A 13453-nucleotide genomic window follows, 5' to 3' on the forward strand; every position below is an offset into this window, starting at 1 on the left:
TGGCCTCGCCCCGCCCCGGCTCAGTGCCCGCCCCCTTTGCGCGGTCCGGCCCATCCCTGCGCGCTGCGCATGCGCGGGGCGGCGCGGCCGATGTCGGCGCCGTTCGAGGAGCGCAGCGGGCTGGTGCCCTGCGTGACGCCCTGGGGCCGCTGGTACCAGACCCTGGAAGAGGTGTTCATCGAGGTGCAGGTGCCGCCGGGTACCCGCGCTAAGGACGTGAGCTGCAGCCTGCAGAGCCGACGCATCGCGCTGTCCGTGCGGGGCCGGGACGTGCTGCAGGTACGGGGAGGGGCGTGTGTCTCACCACTCTCATCGTGAAGAAATTCCTCCTTTTGTCCAGTCTAAATCTGCTCCTCTCCAGTTCATACCCATTGCCCCCAGTCCTATCACTATAAGTCCTTGTGAACAGTCCCTCTCCAGCTTTCCTGTAGCCCTTCAGGTACTGGAAGGTCGCTATAAGATCTCCTCTGAGCCTTCTCTTCTCCAGCCTGAACAGGCCCAACTCTCTCAGCCTGTCCTCATAGGAAAGGTGCTCCAACCCTCCCATCATCTTTATAGACCTTCTCTGGATCTGTTACAACAGCTCCATATCTTCTTGAGGATTCCAGAACTGGACACAGTATTCCAGATGAGGTCTCACCAGAGAAGAACAGAGAGGCAGAATCCCCTCCCTTGCCCTGCTGGCCACGCTGCTTTCGATGCAGCCCAGGACACGGTTGACCTTCTGGGCTGCGAGCGCACATTGCTGGCTCATGTGGAGCTTCTCATCAACCAGCATCCCCCAAGTCTTTCTCTGCAAGGCTGCTCTCAATCACATCATCCCCCATTGTGTACTGAAAATGGGGATTGCCCCAACCCAGGTGTCGGACCTTGCACTTGGCCTTTTTGCACCTCATGAGTTTCTCAATTTCATAGATTTATAGAATCACCAGGTTGGAAAGGACCCACTGGATCATCAAGTCCAACCATTCCCAACAATCCCTAAACAATGCTACTTAGCACCTCTTCCACCCGTCCCTTAAACACCTCCAGGGAAGGTGACTCCACCCCCTCCCTGTGCCCAGTGACCCCTTCCATGAAATTTTTTTTCCTGATGTTCAGCCTGGACCTCCCCTGGCAGAGCTTGAGGTCGTTCCCCCTTGTCCTGTCCCCTGTCACTTGGGGGGAGTGCCCAGCTCCCTCCTCTCCACAACCTCCTTTCAGGTAGTTGTAGAGAGCAATAAGGTCTCCCCTCAGCCTCCTCTTCTCCAGGCTAAACAACCCCAGCTCCCTCAGCCGCTCCTCGTAAGGCTTGTTCTCCAGCCCCTCACCAGCTTCGTTGCTCTTCTCTGGACACGCTCCAGAGCCTCAACATCCTTCTTGTGGTGAGGGGTCAGAACTGAACACAGTATTCAAGGTGCGGTCTCACCAGTGCCGAGTACAGAGGGAGAATAACTTCCCTGGACCTGCTGGTGACCCCATTTCTGATCCAAGCCAAGGTGCCATGGGCCTATTTGGCCACCTGGGCACATTGCTGGCTCCTGTTCAGTCAGCTGTCAACCAAGGCCCCCAGGTCCTTGTAATCTATATTTCTAATCTGTATCTTTCCTTTTTCAGCTGTAAACCATTACCCCTTGTCCTGCCTTGGGCAGCCTGATGTACTAGGCCTACTAGGTTAGGAACTAGATGATCTTTAAGGTCCTCTCCAAGCCAAACTGCTTTATGATTCTGTGCCTGCGCTCCCTGATAAGTAGCCCATCCCCAGCTTTCTTGTAGCCCCTTCAGGTACTGGAAGGTCCCTATAAGGTCTCCTCAGAGCCTTTTCTTCCCTAGGCTGAACAAGCCCAACTCTCTCAGCCTGTCCTCGTGTGGGAGCTGCTCCAGATAAAAAGTTAAGTTTATTAGGCACTGTTTAATCAAACTGCCTATCTTTTAAAGATTACAGGAAAAATAAAGGCAACAAATTTGCTTTGATTTGCACTCTGTTGTAGTGATTTGGGCAATGTTTAAGTGCACACATAGCTCTGCTTATAGCTTAAACCAGAAAAAAAAAAAAAAAAAAAATCAAAAGCATATTTCTTCTGCCTTTGGTAACAAATAGTTCTTTCCAGCATCATGTACATGTGTTGCACCAGGGCTATTCCTCACCCTTGGCAGAAACACTGGTCTTTTCATGGCAAGTCTGTTAAAAATGGCATAAAATTGCTGACAAACACAGGCCCTTCCAGTGACTTGAGATACTGAATCAATGACAGGCATTGTTATTGAACGAAATGCTTAAATGTTTTGTTGTGTAACTAAAAATAGCTTTTTGGTACTCTGTATGCAAGTCCCTGCTTCTAAGGCCGGATCATCTTGCTCATTTTCAGTAGAAAACAAGAAGGTAAGTTACGAGTGAACTTGCACAACTCAATATGAAGTGGACACTGAACAGGTTTTCCTGGTTTGTAATACTGTGCATGTCTTTTGCAGGGTAAACTTTTTGACTCTACAATAACTGATGAAGGAACATGGACCTTAGGTAATAACCTACAACTGCTGTGACACTATAAGGGCACTAGAACTTCTCAAAACATGCTGCAGAAGTTTACACTCTTTTTTTTGAATGGGAAAAATAACATTCTTCCCTGTACATGGCTTCATAAAAAAAGATAATTGTTGCCAGACAAAGGAACCGAAGTAGTACAAAGGCGCTAGAGATTAAGGTTAGTGGAAGAATGCTGTATCTTGCAAACTAGTAGTCAGTGGAGTATGGATGCTTCCATATAGCAAGAAGTTTTTTTGCAAGCTGTCAATACATCCAGAATAATTACAGTACATTTATGTGCTCTGCGCCTCTCCACAACTGTTACTTTTCTTGTTTTTTCTCCTTCATAAGAATGCATTATGTTTTGGGATAGATAACATTATATGCATCGTATTTTTCGGATGGGTGACAAAACCTACAATCCAAGAGAATCAAAATGCAATCTAAAAATCAAATTAAGGTCCCTGGAGATAACAGGCTAAAAAAAACTTCTCTGATCATTACATCATAAATACTGTAAAATATTCACAATGGGTTTGGCAATTATATTTGTGGAGTGTACCTCTCATTAAATGTTTTGCTCTGATAGACTTTGTTTTCCTTTCAATATTTTCCTTTCAATATTCTAAATATTGCTTAATAATTTAGTAACTTAAACATGAAAACTAAAAGTGTAAACAAACATTGTGAAGTCTCCCCTTTTCCAGTATGGGAATAATCTCCCAAATACACTTGATGTTTTTATTCAGTGAAGTGAAGCTAAACATTCTACATGTTAACTTTGAAATGTACTTCCAATATGTTTTCTCTGGGCACACTATCTGTATTCAAATAACTGATTATACCTCCATATGTTCCTAAAACTTACTTCTGAATCTATCGGTCATAACTCTCTTTAAAGCCTTACCTCAAATCCTTCATTATTGCCTTGACTGTGGTGTATATATTAATAGATGAGATCTTTTCTCTGTTGTGAAACTCTATGAAAGATTAGTTTACATTTGCAATAGAAGTACTTTTGACCTGTGTTTTAATTCCTTGAAACGTCTTCAGCATTTTATCAGCCAGGAAGGGAGAGGGAACTATATAGCCTGTCTTTGCTTCAACGTTTCTGTTTCTTGTTAATGTTTATTTAGTTTTTCAATAACCCTGCTGACAATACCATTAGAAATTTAAAGTTTTTCACAAAAAAGTTCTGTGCTTGCAAATTTCGAACTAAAAAAAACTACAAAAAACCCTGCAACGTAGGACTGAGTTTAACAGTTGATTTGTGTGTTGGTTTTCATTCAACAGAAGACAGGAAGCTGATTAGAATTGTCCTAATGAAGACAAATAGAGATGCTGGAAATTGCTGGACATCTCTGTTAGAAAATGAATACACTGCTGATCCTTGGGTACAGGACCAGATGCAAAGGAAACTGACACTGGAGCGATTCCAGAGGGAGGCAAGTTTAAGACTGTAATTGCTCATTGTATTTTGTGTTTGCACACAGAGGTTATGCCTATGAAAGCTGAGCAAAATTGTTTTGCTGTACAGTGCCTCGGGAACATAAACTGTAGTTCCGTGTTTATGGAAAGCTTACCAGTCTTTGTCAGTCTACTTTCCAAGAGGCTGTTCTGGCTGTAGTCTGTCTGAAAGTTTGCTGAGAAGTTCATTGGGGGGGTGTTACTGTTTAGGCTCCGTTACACAATACAACAACTCTTCACTTAATTTAGGCTACACTCAGTTTCTATTATTAGTCTTAATTAAGGCATAACCATAGTTACAACAAACTTCTAATAACAACCTCTATAGAACATGTTTGTTTTTAACCTCAAATTGTGTAGTATAGTTAGCTGGAAAATATTTTTCCTTGCGTTTTTACTAGGATTGCTTACGTTCATTTGCTACACTTATAATATACAACTATTGCTAGGCGTGTCTGCAGGACTGTACAATTACAACTTATGATTTAACAGCTGAACTTCTTAGCCAGTGTGGCAGGTACTTAGATCTCCAAGTAATAATTTTAAAGGACATCAGAAGCTAGATATTTTTTTCCAACTTCCCTTAGTATTTCTTTATTGGGAGATCTAACTGCTTGCCAAACCGAGTACAGCATGACAATTATTTCAGCAGTAGGCAAGCAAACTATGACAATTAAAGGTTTATTTGTTGATATATTTACCAAGAATTTCAGTGCCAGGACAAAGAACAAGTTATTAATAATATGTCCTTGTTTGATTGTTGGAATATTGACAGAAATACTTCTGGGCTTTATGTTTCTTGTTTGTTTGTTTCTTAATAAGCATTTTTAACAAGAATCTGATAAACTTGATCTTATCTCCATCAGAATCCTGGATTTGACTTCAGCGGAGCAGAAATTTCTGGAAATTACAGCAAAGGAGGACCGGACTTTTCTAGTCTTGAAAAGTAAACTGTTGCTTTGGTCCTTGAGAGGAATTACACATTACCCTTACAGACTGGAATCATGTATCTGGTGAAGACTTCACTGATCTCTTCAGCTATCTCTTCTGCTGATTATTGCCAAGTAATTACTTGAATGAAAAGAAAGATTTCTTCCAGTAGCGTAAACGCCAGCTCATTTATAAGCCGCAATAACTTTCTAATATCAAGGGACAAACTATAGAGAAATGTGTACACAAAAAAACTAACATCTTTAAGCAGTTGTTTGTTGTTGTTTTTTTCCCCAGAAACACCATAGTAATCTAGTCAGTTATGAATATACCATGTCTTTATGCAAGAATATCATATTCACCTTTGAAGAAGAGACCTTGGAAGCAAAATATTTAATACTTTTTCTTAACTTGAAAGGGGAAGGGTATTGGAATGGCTACAGTTACACTTTGCCTCTGTAGCAGCCCTCTGGGAGCTCATTTATTTCATTCCAAAATAATGTTTTAAATAAAAAAAAAATCTTGCCTGAAATACCATTTTACAGTCCATTGTGCCGTCAAATACAGCACTATTTGCTACTAGCCAAGTGATACTGGAAAACTAAAGAGGTCACATTAAAATACAGGTATAAATGATTTTATGTCTTAATGTAATATAGCCTCACTATAAATATTTACAAATTTTGAAATTAAGATAATAGCATGACTTCAAAGGCATAAAAAGGCCATGTACCTTGCATCCACTTATCACCAACATACAGCACAGCTTGTATTCCAAGTCACATTCTAGGCTTCCTACTAATTTGTTTAATAAAAAATGGGAAACAAGCTACTCAATTTAATCACATTTCTATGTTTAATTGAAAAGTAGATATCTTGAAACATGACAACATTATTAGAATTGCACATTGCATCTTTTCCATCTCTCCCAGCAGGCTCACCGTCGTTTCAATCATTTGTATATATCTCAGAGGCCAGCACAAAGCACAGATAGCGTTACCACTGGCAGATGTAAAACCTGTGTTATGCAGTGCAGTCACTCCCATGAGTTCATGGGAAGCCTTGATTTGTCCAATACAGAGCTTTGGTATCAAGTCTTTGCTGAAAGGTTTAACTAGTCCCAGATAGGTGAACAATGGTTTCCCCATCACCTATTACCATAAAGGGGGAAGGGTTGCTGGGTGACATCTATGTCCACACTATATTCAGAACACTCCCACCTGTCCTTCTCCACTAAATCAGTTCATGCAGCCATCAGTTAACAACCTATCACCAACAGCCTCTGCTCCACAGTGACATGGAATTCATGAGGTCATTAGCAACATACCCCCAACACCTCCCTTCATCTTACATACAATAATGCGTTCTTACTATTCACTTCCACATTTGCACCAGAAGCATGATACACCTTATCGACTGATCTGATCTTCAGGAAAAAAAAGAGTAGTATTTTATAAAGCTTACCATTAAATAGGTCAGAGTTGAAGCAATCTTCAGTGTTACCCAGACTGCTTCTATAGCACAGGCCAAGATGGGGCATTAGGCCTGCTCCTAATGTGCCTGTAAAAATGACCTGTCCAGCATCAGCATTTGCCTCTTTCCCAGTGAAACTTCAGCAAACTGGTGTCAGATTTGGGGCAAGGGACCCAGTACTTCAGCCCTCCTTAGGTACCAAAGTTTTTTACCACTCTATGAAGTATTTGTAATCTCGGTAAACTACACCTCTTACAAGTTACTGATGCTGTGTTAGTGACTATCATTTGCAAGGCAACGAAAGAAACTTGCTCATCTCTCCTGCTCCAGCTACTTGACTTTTCTGTGGGTATCACAGCCTAGTTTTTACTGAGTGTTTAGGTAAGAAGGCCAGTACTTTGCCCAGTAGGAACACATAGACACCAGACTGCCCAAACTGCATCCCACATAGACTGACAGGTTTTTGCTATTGTTACCAATATTAGTGTTTAGTTTGAGACATTGCAGCACTGTGCTACTGCCCACCTTTTCCTAGTGTCCTGTGAACTTTGGAAAGTAAACTAGATTGTTAAAATTGAAATATATAATTCAGCACCTGCAGTTACAGTAAACCAAAGTTAGACTACACAAGGTGCTCCACAAACTGCGAGGTGTCCACATTCCTTTTATCGGTATTGTCGTATTTCACTAAACAGTCTTAACCAACAAGACTGAAAACTGACAATGAAGATTGTTGTAATCATCATGAAAAGAATGTATATTTGCTGGAAAGATCTTTACTCTGAAATTATTATGTATTCTTTCCATGAATTGATTTATTCCTTAATAGTATCATGTTTCAGACTTTCTTTCTCAAATATTCTGATGTCTGTTAACAAGCTCACAGGTTCTCTCCTCGTTCTGTTAGATTCCTGTAAAAAAAATAAATAAATAAGCCAGTCAACCAAAAGGCTTTCTAGAAGAGCCAAACAACGCATCGAACTTAATATAGCAAGACAGCAAGAAGACAGCTGTTATAAAAAATATGTAGGCTTAGGAATTCAAGTCTAGATTAGGAAGTAGTTCACAGAACAAACAGAGCAAAAGCCCAGTAATACAAACAACATGAACAGACAGTTATAGAAGTAAAACTGTATAAAGCTGTCTTGTTAAGTGGTTTAAGTGAACAACTACAAGAAACTCATTGTAATAGGCAACTGTTTCCTCTTAGCCAATTCTTCTGAGCCAAGTTTTCTCTCTGCCTTTTAACCAATTTTACTCCACTTCTTAATTTGAACGAGGTCCCAATGTCTGTAGAACACGTCTACTTCTGCAGCAAACCAAAGGATCGGTTCTTTCTCCAATGTTAATGTATTAGGGTTGCCGCTTCTTTAGGTATAGCACTGGTTCGAGCATGAACATGGGAATGTACCAGCCTCTATGACAGGCTTACTACATCTGTGTTATATGTCTTTAAGAGGTTACCATTATGGAACATGAAACTTTGAGGTAATTAACAGCTAATAACTTGTACATTATCAGAAGATCATTTTACAAGCAATTACCTCTTAAGAGCTCATCTCTGGAATTGTAGGAAGGTGCGTTATTCTGTAGTAGCTATGTTTAAGCTGCCGTGCAGTACGTCCAGACACAATCCATTTTAATTTCTGGACATTCGGTTTGGAACACTTGCTTGAGGAATATTCTGTAAGGCACTTTAACACCAGTTCCTTCCAGAAGGTCAAATCTCTGTTGTTTACCTAAACAACAAGACAGAACTTCGTATGTTAATAAATCATTAAATCCTTATTTCATACATGTGTTTTCAGCTCCTTCACATAAGACAGCAAGCCAGAGAACCGAAGCCAAATGGAAAAATATCCCAAATCTAACCAGTATGCCAATGGCCCTCCCTCTGCCTCACTGTATAGGCATTGGCATGCATTCCTCAGCATGCATTCCTCTTCCTTCCACCTCTGAAAATTTATCTAAACATACCTTGGAATGCAACTGCAGAAATTCCAATGCCTCTCTCAACTCCATTAGTTTCTGTTCTTCTATTTCTAGTGCCAAAATGGCCAGTGCCAAGACAGAAGGCTGGGGAGGGAAAAAATGTTTTCAAAACAGTGCTTTAAGTTTTAATAGTCTAATTGTCTTTGAGCTTTCAAGACATTTACCTTGGCTTTAGAAAATGTAATTCTGCAGTGACATGCCTTAAGCTGGGTCTCAAGCCTCTCAAAATTAAGGTATATTCTCCTGTAATAAAACAGATGATCAAATGTAGATGAAGAATGCAAGCTTGATCAAGGCAGCACCAGCCTGGCAACTCAGAGCAGCAGTGAGAATATTCATTATCTAAACAAAGGCCTCATTTGTCCCACAAGTTCTCGGGTTACACACAAACGGGTGTTCAGATGTGGCAGTCCTTATGCCAACAATCAATCATGTATTACACTGAGGAGAGTGGCATTGTCAAAATAAGCTCACCAACAAAGAATTTCAATGCTTATTAGCAAAAGTAATCTCTTTCTATGCCAGATTTTGTAACCTTTGCAATGAGGCAATACTTAGGGCAGCATAAGCAGAGATTCATTATACCATCATTCTTGAGCAAGTTTGGTTTTCAGCTCAGAGAGCAATACTCTTTAGATCACTTCATGCAAACAATGTTTAAAGTAATACTACACTATAGGTGTTCACATTTATGATATTTGCCAGTACGGGGAGAAAGTTTGTGGTTTTTTTTAAGAATAGAAAAGCCAATTACTCAAGTAACTTTCCTTCTTACTTTTCTACATAAGCTTCCTGATTGCATGCAGTCATAGCAAAATAAATATTAGATATTTTACTTTTCACAGCCTAAATTCTCATGAACGACTGAATGATACAGTTGTAGAAACTGGAAAGCTGTTGTAGCTTTGACTTTCCAGGACAGCTTCTCCAATACGATTTTCTCCATTCTCATCATATCAGAAACAGTGAACCTATACTGGCTTATTCGAATTAAGTCCGTGGCTAAGGGAACATTTCTCTCTTCTTCTGATGCCTTCACAGCCAAGTAGAAGCAGCTGAGTCCAACACAGCCCAGATGTTTAGGTTGTACCTAAAGAAAAGGAAATTGCTTTTACTTTTGAAGAAAAAGGTCTTTGGTGAGTCATTTTAACATAGAAGTACCAAACTAGATAGGCATTTAAACAGACAAAAGGCTGATCTCTCAGTCTTCAGAAAACAACAGGTCCCCTTGCCCCCCATATTTTTTCCTAAAATAAACTTGTGCTTATTTTTATTTAGTTAAATGAGAAGACTATTACACACTACATGTTCTGCCTCATCCATCTAAACAGCAAGACTGCACAAGAATATATTTTCATTGATATAGAACTGGTTTTTTAATGAGGTTCTATAATAGCCTGATCAAGCAGAAGCTTTTAGAACTTAAAGTGCTGTACCTATTCGCTTACACAAAGAAACTTTTTTTTTCACTCTTTGTATACCCACACATATATAAACTGTCATTTTATTTCATAAGCATTACAGTCCCCATTTTTACTGCTTATTTTGGATTGAGAAGTCTTTCAAAACTTAATTTTTCTGTCCACTCCATCTAGCTTTCTCGTTTTTGTTTCAACACAAGTGAAACAAGCTTTTGTTCTTGACCCAATAGTACAGTGGAAATCCTGTCACATTAGACAATTGAAAACAGCCCAGGTCAGCATGCCATATATGCACAGCAGGAGGGAGTGTTAACTAAACGTTCTACAAAATTCTAATTGCTGAACAGCATTAAGCCTCTTGTTACACACAAGCCTTACATGTAGGCTGAAAGAGCAGCAAAAAAGCAATTTAAAATGTTCTTGTATACATGCAACAGGCAAGACAATGCATCTTCACTTAATGCATTAGTACAGCCTGTATTTCCAAGTTTATGGCCATCCTGAAGCTGAAAGTGATGCCATCTTCCCCCTCCACTCCAGAAGGAAGAGTTTTCTTAACACCACTAAAATATCAACAAGAAAAGCATTTTTTTGAGTTCTTGTACAATCAGAATCTCTAGAAGGAGCTTCACGTTTAGCTGTCTAAACCCAAGATGTTCTAACTTACAACATGAACCAGTTTACAACGTGCAGAAACTAATGACCGAGAGCTTATGCTTTAAAAAGCCATACCTTCATTTTTGACAAGAATCTATCTAAAAAATTCACAGCTAGTGAAAACGTCTCTGTGTGGAAGCCGAAGAACTGAGTCAAACTGAGGAGATCTTTCACTTCGAAGTCTCGCAGCTTGGCGGTCATTCGGAGGCCGTTGTCATGAGCAGCTTCGATGAGCCTCAGCCCAGAGGCCTTCGGCTGACACCTGAGCTCCTGCTCCGACAGGGCTGAGAGCTGGTACAGCAGCCCTTGGGCTTCGGTGGCTACGAGCCTTTCAACCATCTGTAGGGACAAACAAAGGTAAGAGTAGCAAACAGCGGGAGACGCTTAGACGACTACAGCTTTTTCTAAAGTAAAGAAGGAAGCCGCCCCTTCTCTCCCCCGCAGATCTGAGCGCCTTTCCTGCCCCGGCAGGCGAGGAGCACGGGGCCGGGGAGGGAAGCAGGGCATTCCAACCCGAACCCCACCGAAACCCACCCACCCGCGGCGGAGCCTGCGCCAGGGCCCCGGGACACCCCTCCAATCGCATCCCCCGCGCGGGCGCCTCCTCCCCGGGACATGCCCGGGCCTGCCCCGGCCCCGCGCGCTCACCTCGGCACCGCGCCCCGAGCCGGCGGGGCCCGCACCGACACCCATAGCCGCAGCGAGCAGTCACTCGAGGGAACTGCCCGCTTCCTCGGTCGGCAGCAACAACCCGCACAACTCCATACGGCCGCCGCACTGCACGCACACCGTCCGCCCCGAGCCCCGAGCCTATCTCCGCCCCGAGCCCCGCCTCGCGTCCCTCCCGATGCCCTGTTCCGCCCCTCGCCCGGTATCGCGCCCCGCCTCACTCCTGGCGTCATGCCCCTCCCCTCGCTCCGCCTCGCGCCCCTCCCCTCGCTCCGCCTCGCTCCCCGCCTCGCGCCCCTCCTCGCGCCCCGCCTCGCGCCCCTCCTCGCGCCCCGCCTCGTGCCCCTCCCCTCACTCCGCCTCGCGCCCCGCCTCGCGCCCCTCCCCTCGCTCCGCCTCGCGCCCCTCCTCGCGCCCCGCCTCGCGCCCCGCCCCGAGCCCCTCCTCGCGCCCCTCCTCGCGCCCCTCCCCTCGCTCCGCCTCGCGCCCCTCCTCGCGCCCCTACCCTCGCTCCGCCTCCCGCCCCTCCTCGCGCCCCGCCTCGCGCCCCTCCTCGCGCCCCGCCTCGCGCCCCGCCCCGAGCCCCTCCTCGCGCCCCTACCCTCGCTCCGCCTCGCGCCCCGCCTCGCGCCCCGCCTCGCGCCCCGCCTCGCGCCCCTCCTCGCGCCCCTCCCCTCGCTCCGCCTCGCGCCCCTCCTCGCGCCCCGCCTCGCGCCCCTCCTCGCGCCCCGCCTCGCGCCCCGCCTCGCGCCCCTCCTCGCGCCCCTACCCTCGCCCCGCCTCGCGCCCCGCCTCGCGCCCCGCCTCGCGCCCCGCCTCGCGCCCCTCCTCGCGCCCCTACCCTCGCCCCGCCTCGCGCCCCGCCTCGCGCCCCGCCTCGCGCCCCGCCTCGCGCCCCTCCTCGCGCCCCGCCTCGTGCCCCTCCCCTCACTCCGCCTCGCGCCCCGCCTCGCGCCCCTCCCCTCGCTCCGCCTCGCGCCCCTCCTCGCGCCCCGCCTCGCGCCCCGCCTCGCGCCCCTAGCCGCGCCCCGCCTCGCGCCCCGCCTCGCGCCCCGCCTCGCGCCCCGCCTCGCGCCCCGCCTCGCGCCCCGCCTCGCGCCCCGCCTCGCGCCCCGCCTCGCGCCCCGCCTCGCGCCCCGCCTCGCGCCCCGCCTCGCGCCCCGCCTCGCGCCCCGCCTCGCGCCCCGCCTCGCGCCCCGCCTCGCGCCCCGCCGTGTCAGGTGTGCCGCTCCGTGCCGGCCAATGAAGGCGCACGAGGCTACCGGTCCGTGTGAGCACACGCGGACGGTGCTGCGCGGGCTGCGCGCGGCTAACACGGGCACATTTCGAGCCCTGTTAAAACGCTTTTCAATCCTTCGTTGTACCGTTGAAACCCCAACTCGATAATCAATGCTAGTCGGATTGTTAAGCAAGTATTCTTCTAATAAAGGGCGCTGGGGCACACAGGGAGTAACCCACCTGATGTGTCCCTCTATTGAGACTGGTTACGTGACTTTTATACTGGTTAAACATACATATTAATGTGGGCTTCAGAAAATACTGGTTGAGCAGACATATCCATATAGGTTCCCAGGAACATGTTACGTGTCCACCAGTTTTCCCAGAACTTATGGTTTATCATCTTTCCTTGTATTAACATCACAGTTGCTTTGTGTCTTCAGAAGCCGCTGATGGTCTTTATCTCCTTCCTCACCGTGTCCTCTCTGCAGCTCAGGACTGTCCTTTCAAGACTTGGTTTGTTCCTTGTTTTAGTAAACAAGCTAAACTGTTTACAATAACGTTCTTTCTAACTGCTGGTGGAGATTTGATTCTTCTTATTGTTTAAGCTAATTCTATCCTTTAACTTAATGATTTATTTCTTCCTTCAATCGGATGTAATTTTGTACAGTCCTGGAACATGCCCTGATGAGCTTTGCCCGGGACGCAGGTGCATCCTCGCCCTCTGGTTTGTGTGCATTGGGCCAAGTGAAATAAACACTTTCTGCTCAGAAGTCAGACAGGAGTTACCCAGGGTTCTGTTGAGAGGAAGGCGCTGCCAGTTACAGTTAATGTGAGATAGTTGTAGGTGTTCAGTTGTATATAAACTTTGTTTTGTCATTTGCAATATGTAGTGATATTACAAGATCTAGAAAAGGTATGGGGTATTGTTAAAAAACAGTTAAAACGGAGTTTAGAATTGTTCCGGGCGCAGAAAATGTTCAAGTTCTGAACTCATTTTAGACAAGTACAGGGAGTTGCTCACTATAGAGACTTGTTGTTCAGGGCATTTTTGAGGCCCAGGACTTATTTATTTAGTTAATAAGTGTTCCATTATCTGTTTTTCTATCAAAGGTGAATA

At 45.3% G+C, this 13453-nt stretch overlaps 2 protein-coding genes across 3 annotated transcripts; one reads left to right on the plus strand and one right to left on the minus strand.

Annotated features, from left to right (window-relative positions):
* Positions 1-54: 54 nt before the first annotated feature.
* Positions 55-5448, plus strand: NUDCD2 (NudC domain containing 2). The gene is made up of 4 exons (XM_009565050.2): positions 55-279; positions 2452-2500; positions 3800-3951; positions 4840-5448. The coding sequence occupies exons 1-4, from the start codon at positions 70-72 to the stop codon at positions 4921-4923; spliced, it is 495 nt and encodes a 164-aa protein (XP_009563345.2). The 5' UTR covers positions 55-69; the 3' UTR covers positions 4924-5448.
* A 287-nt stretch (positions 5449-5735) lies between these two features.
* Positions 5736-11282, minus strand: CCNG1 (cyclin G1). 2 transcript variants are annotated; one of them, XM_054079857.1, is made up of 7 exons: positions 10985-11006; positions 10522-10785; positions 9205-9458; positions 8533-8611; positions 8354-8452; positions 7921-8115; positions 5736-7287 (listed from the first exon to the last, which is right to left on the minus strand). In XM_054079857.1, the coding sequence occupies exons 2-6, from the start codon at positions 10783-10785 to the stop codon at positions 7924-7926; spliced, it is 888 nt and encodes a 295-aa protein (XP_053935832.1). In that variant the 5' UTR covers positions 10985-11006; the 3' UTR covers positions 5736-7287; positions 7921-7923. The 2 variants fall into 2 exon arrangements, with proteins under 2 accessions (XP_053935832.1, XP_053935833.1); XM_054079858.1 differs by lacking the exon at positions 10985-11006 and adding an exon at positions 11095-11282 and having other exon boundaries at positions 5750-7287.
* Between the last annotated feature and the right edge of the window lie 2171 nt (positions 11283-13453).

This window comes from Cuculus canorus, chromosome 14 (genome assembly GCF_017976375.1).
Source record: "Cuculus canorus isolate bCucCan1 chromosome 14, bCucCan1.pri, whole genome shotgun sequence".
Lineage (NCBI taxonomy): Eukaryota > Metazoa > Chordata > Aves > Cuculiformes > Cuculidae > Cuculus > Cuculus canorus.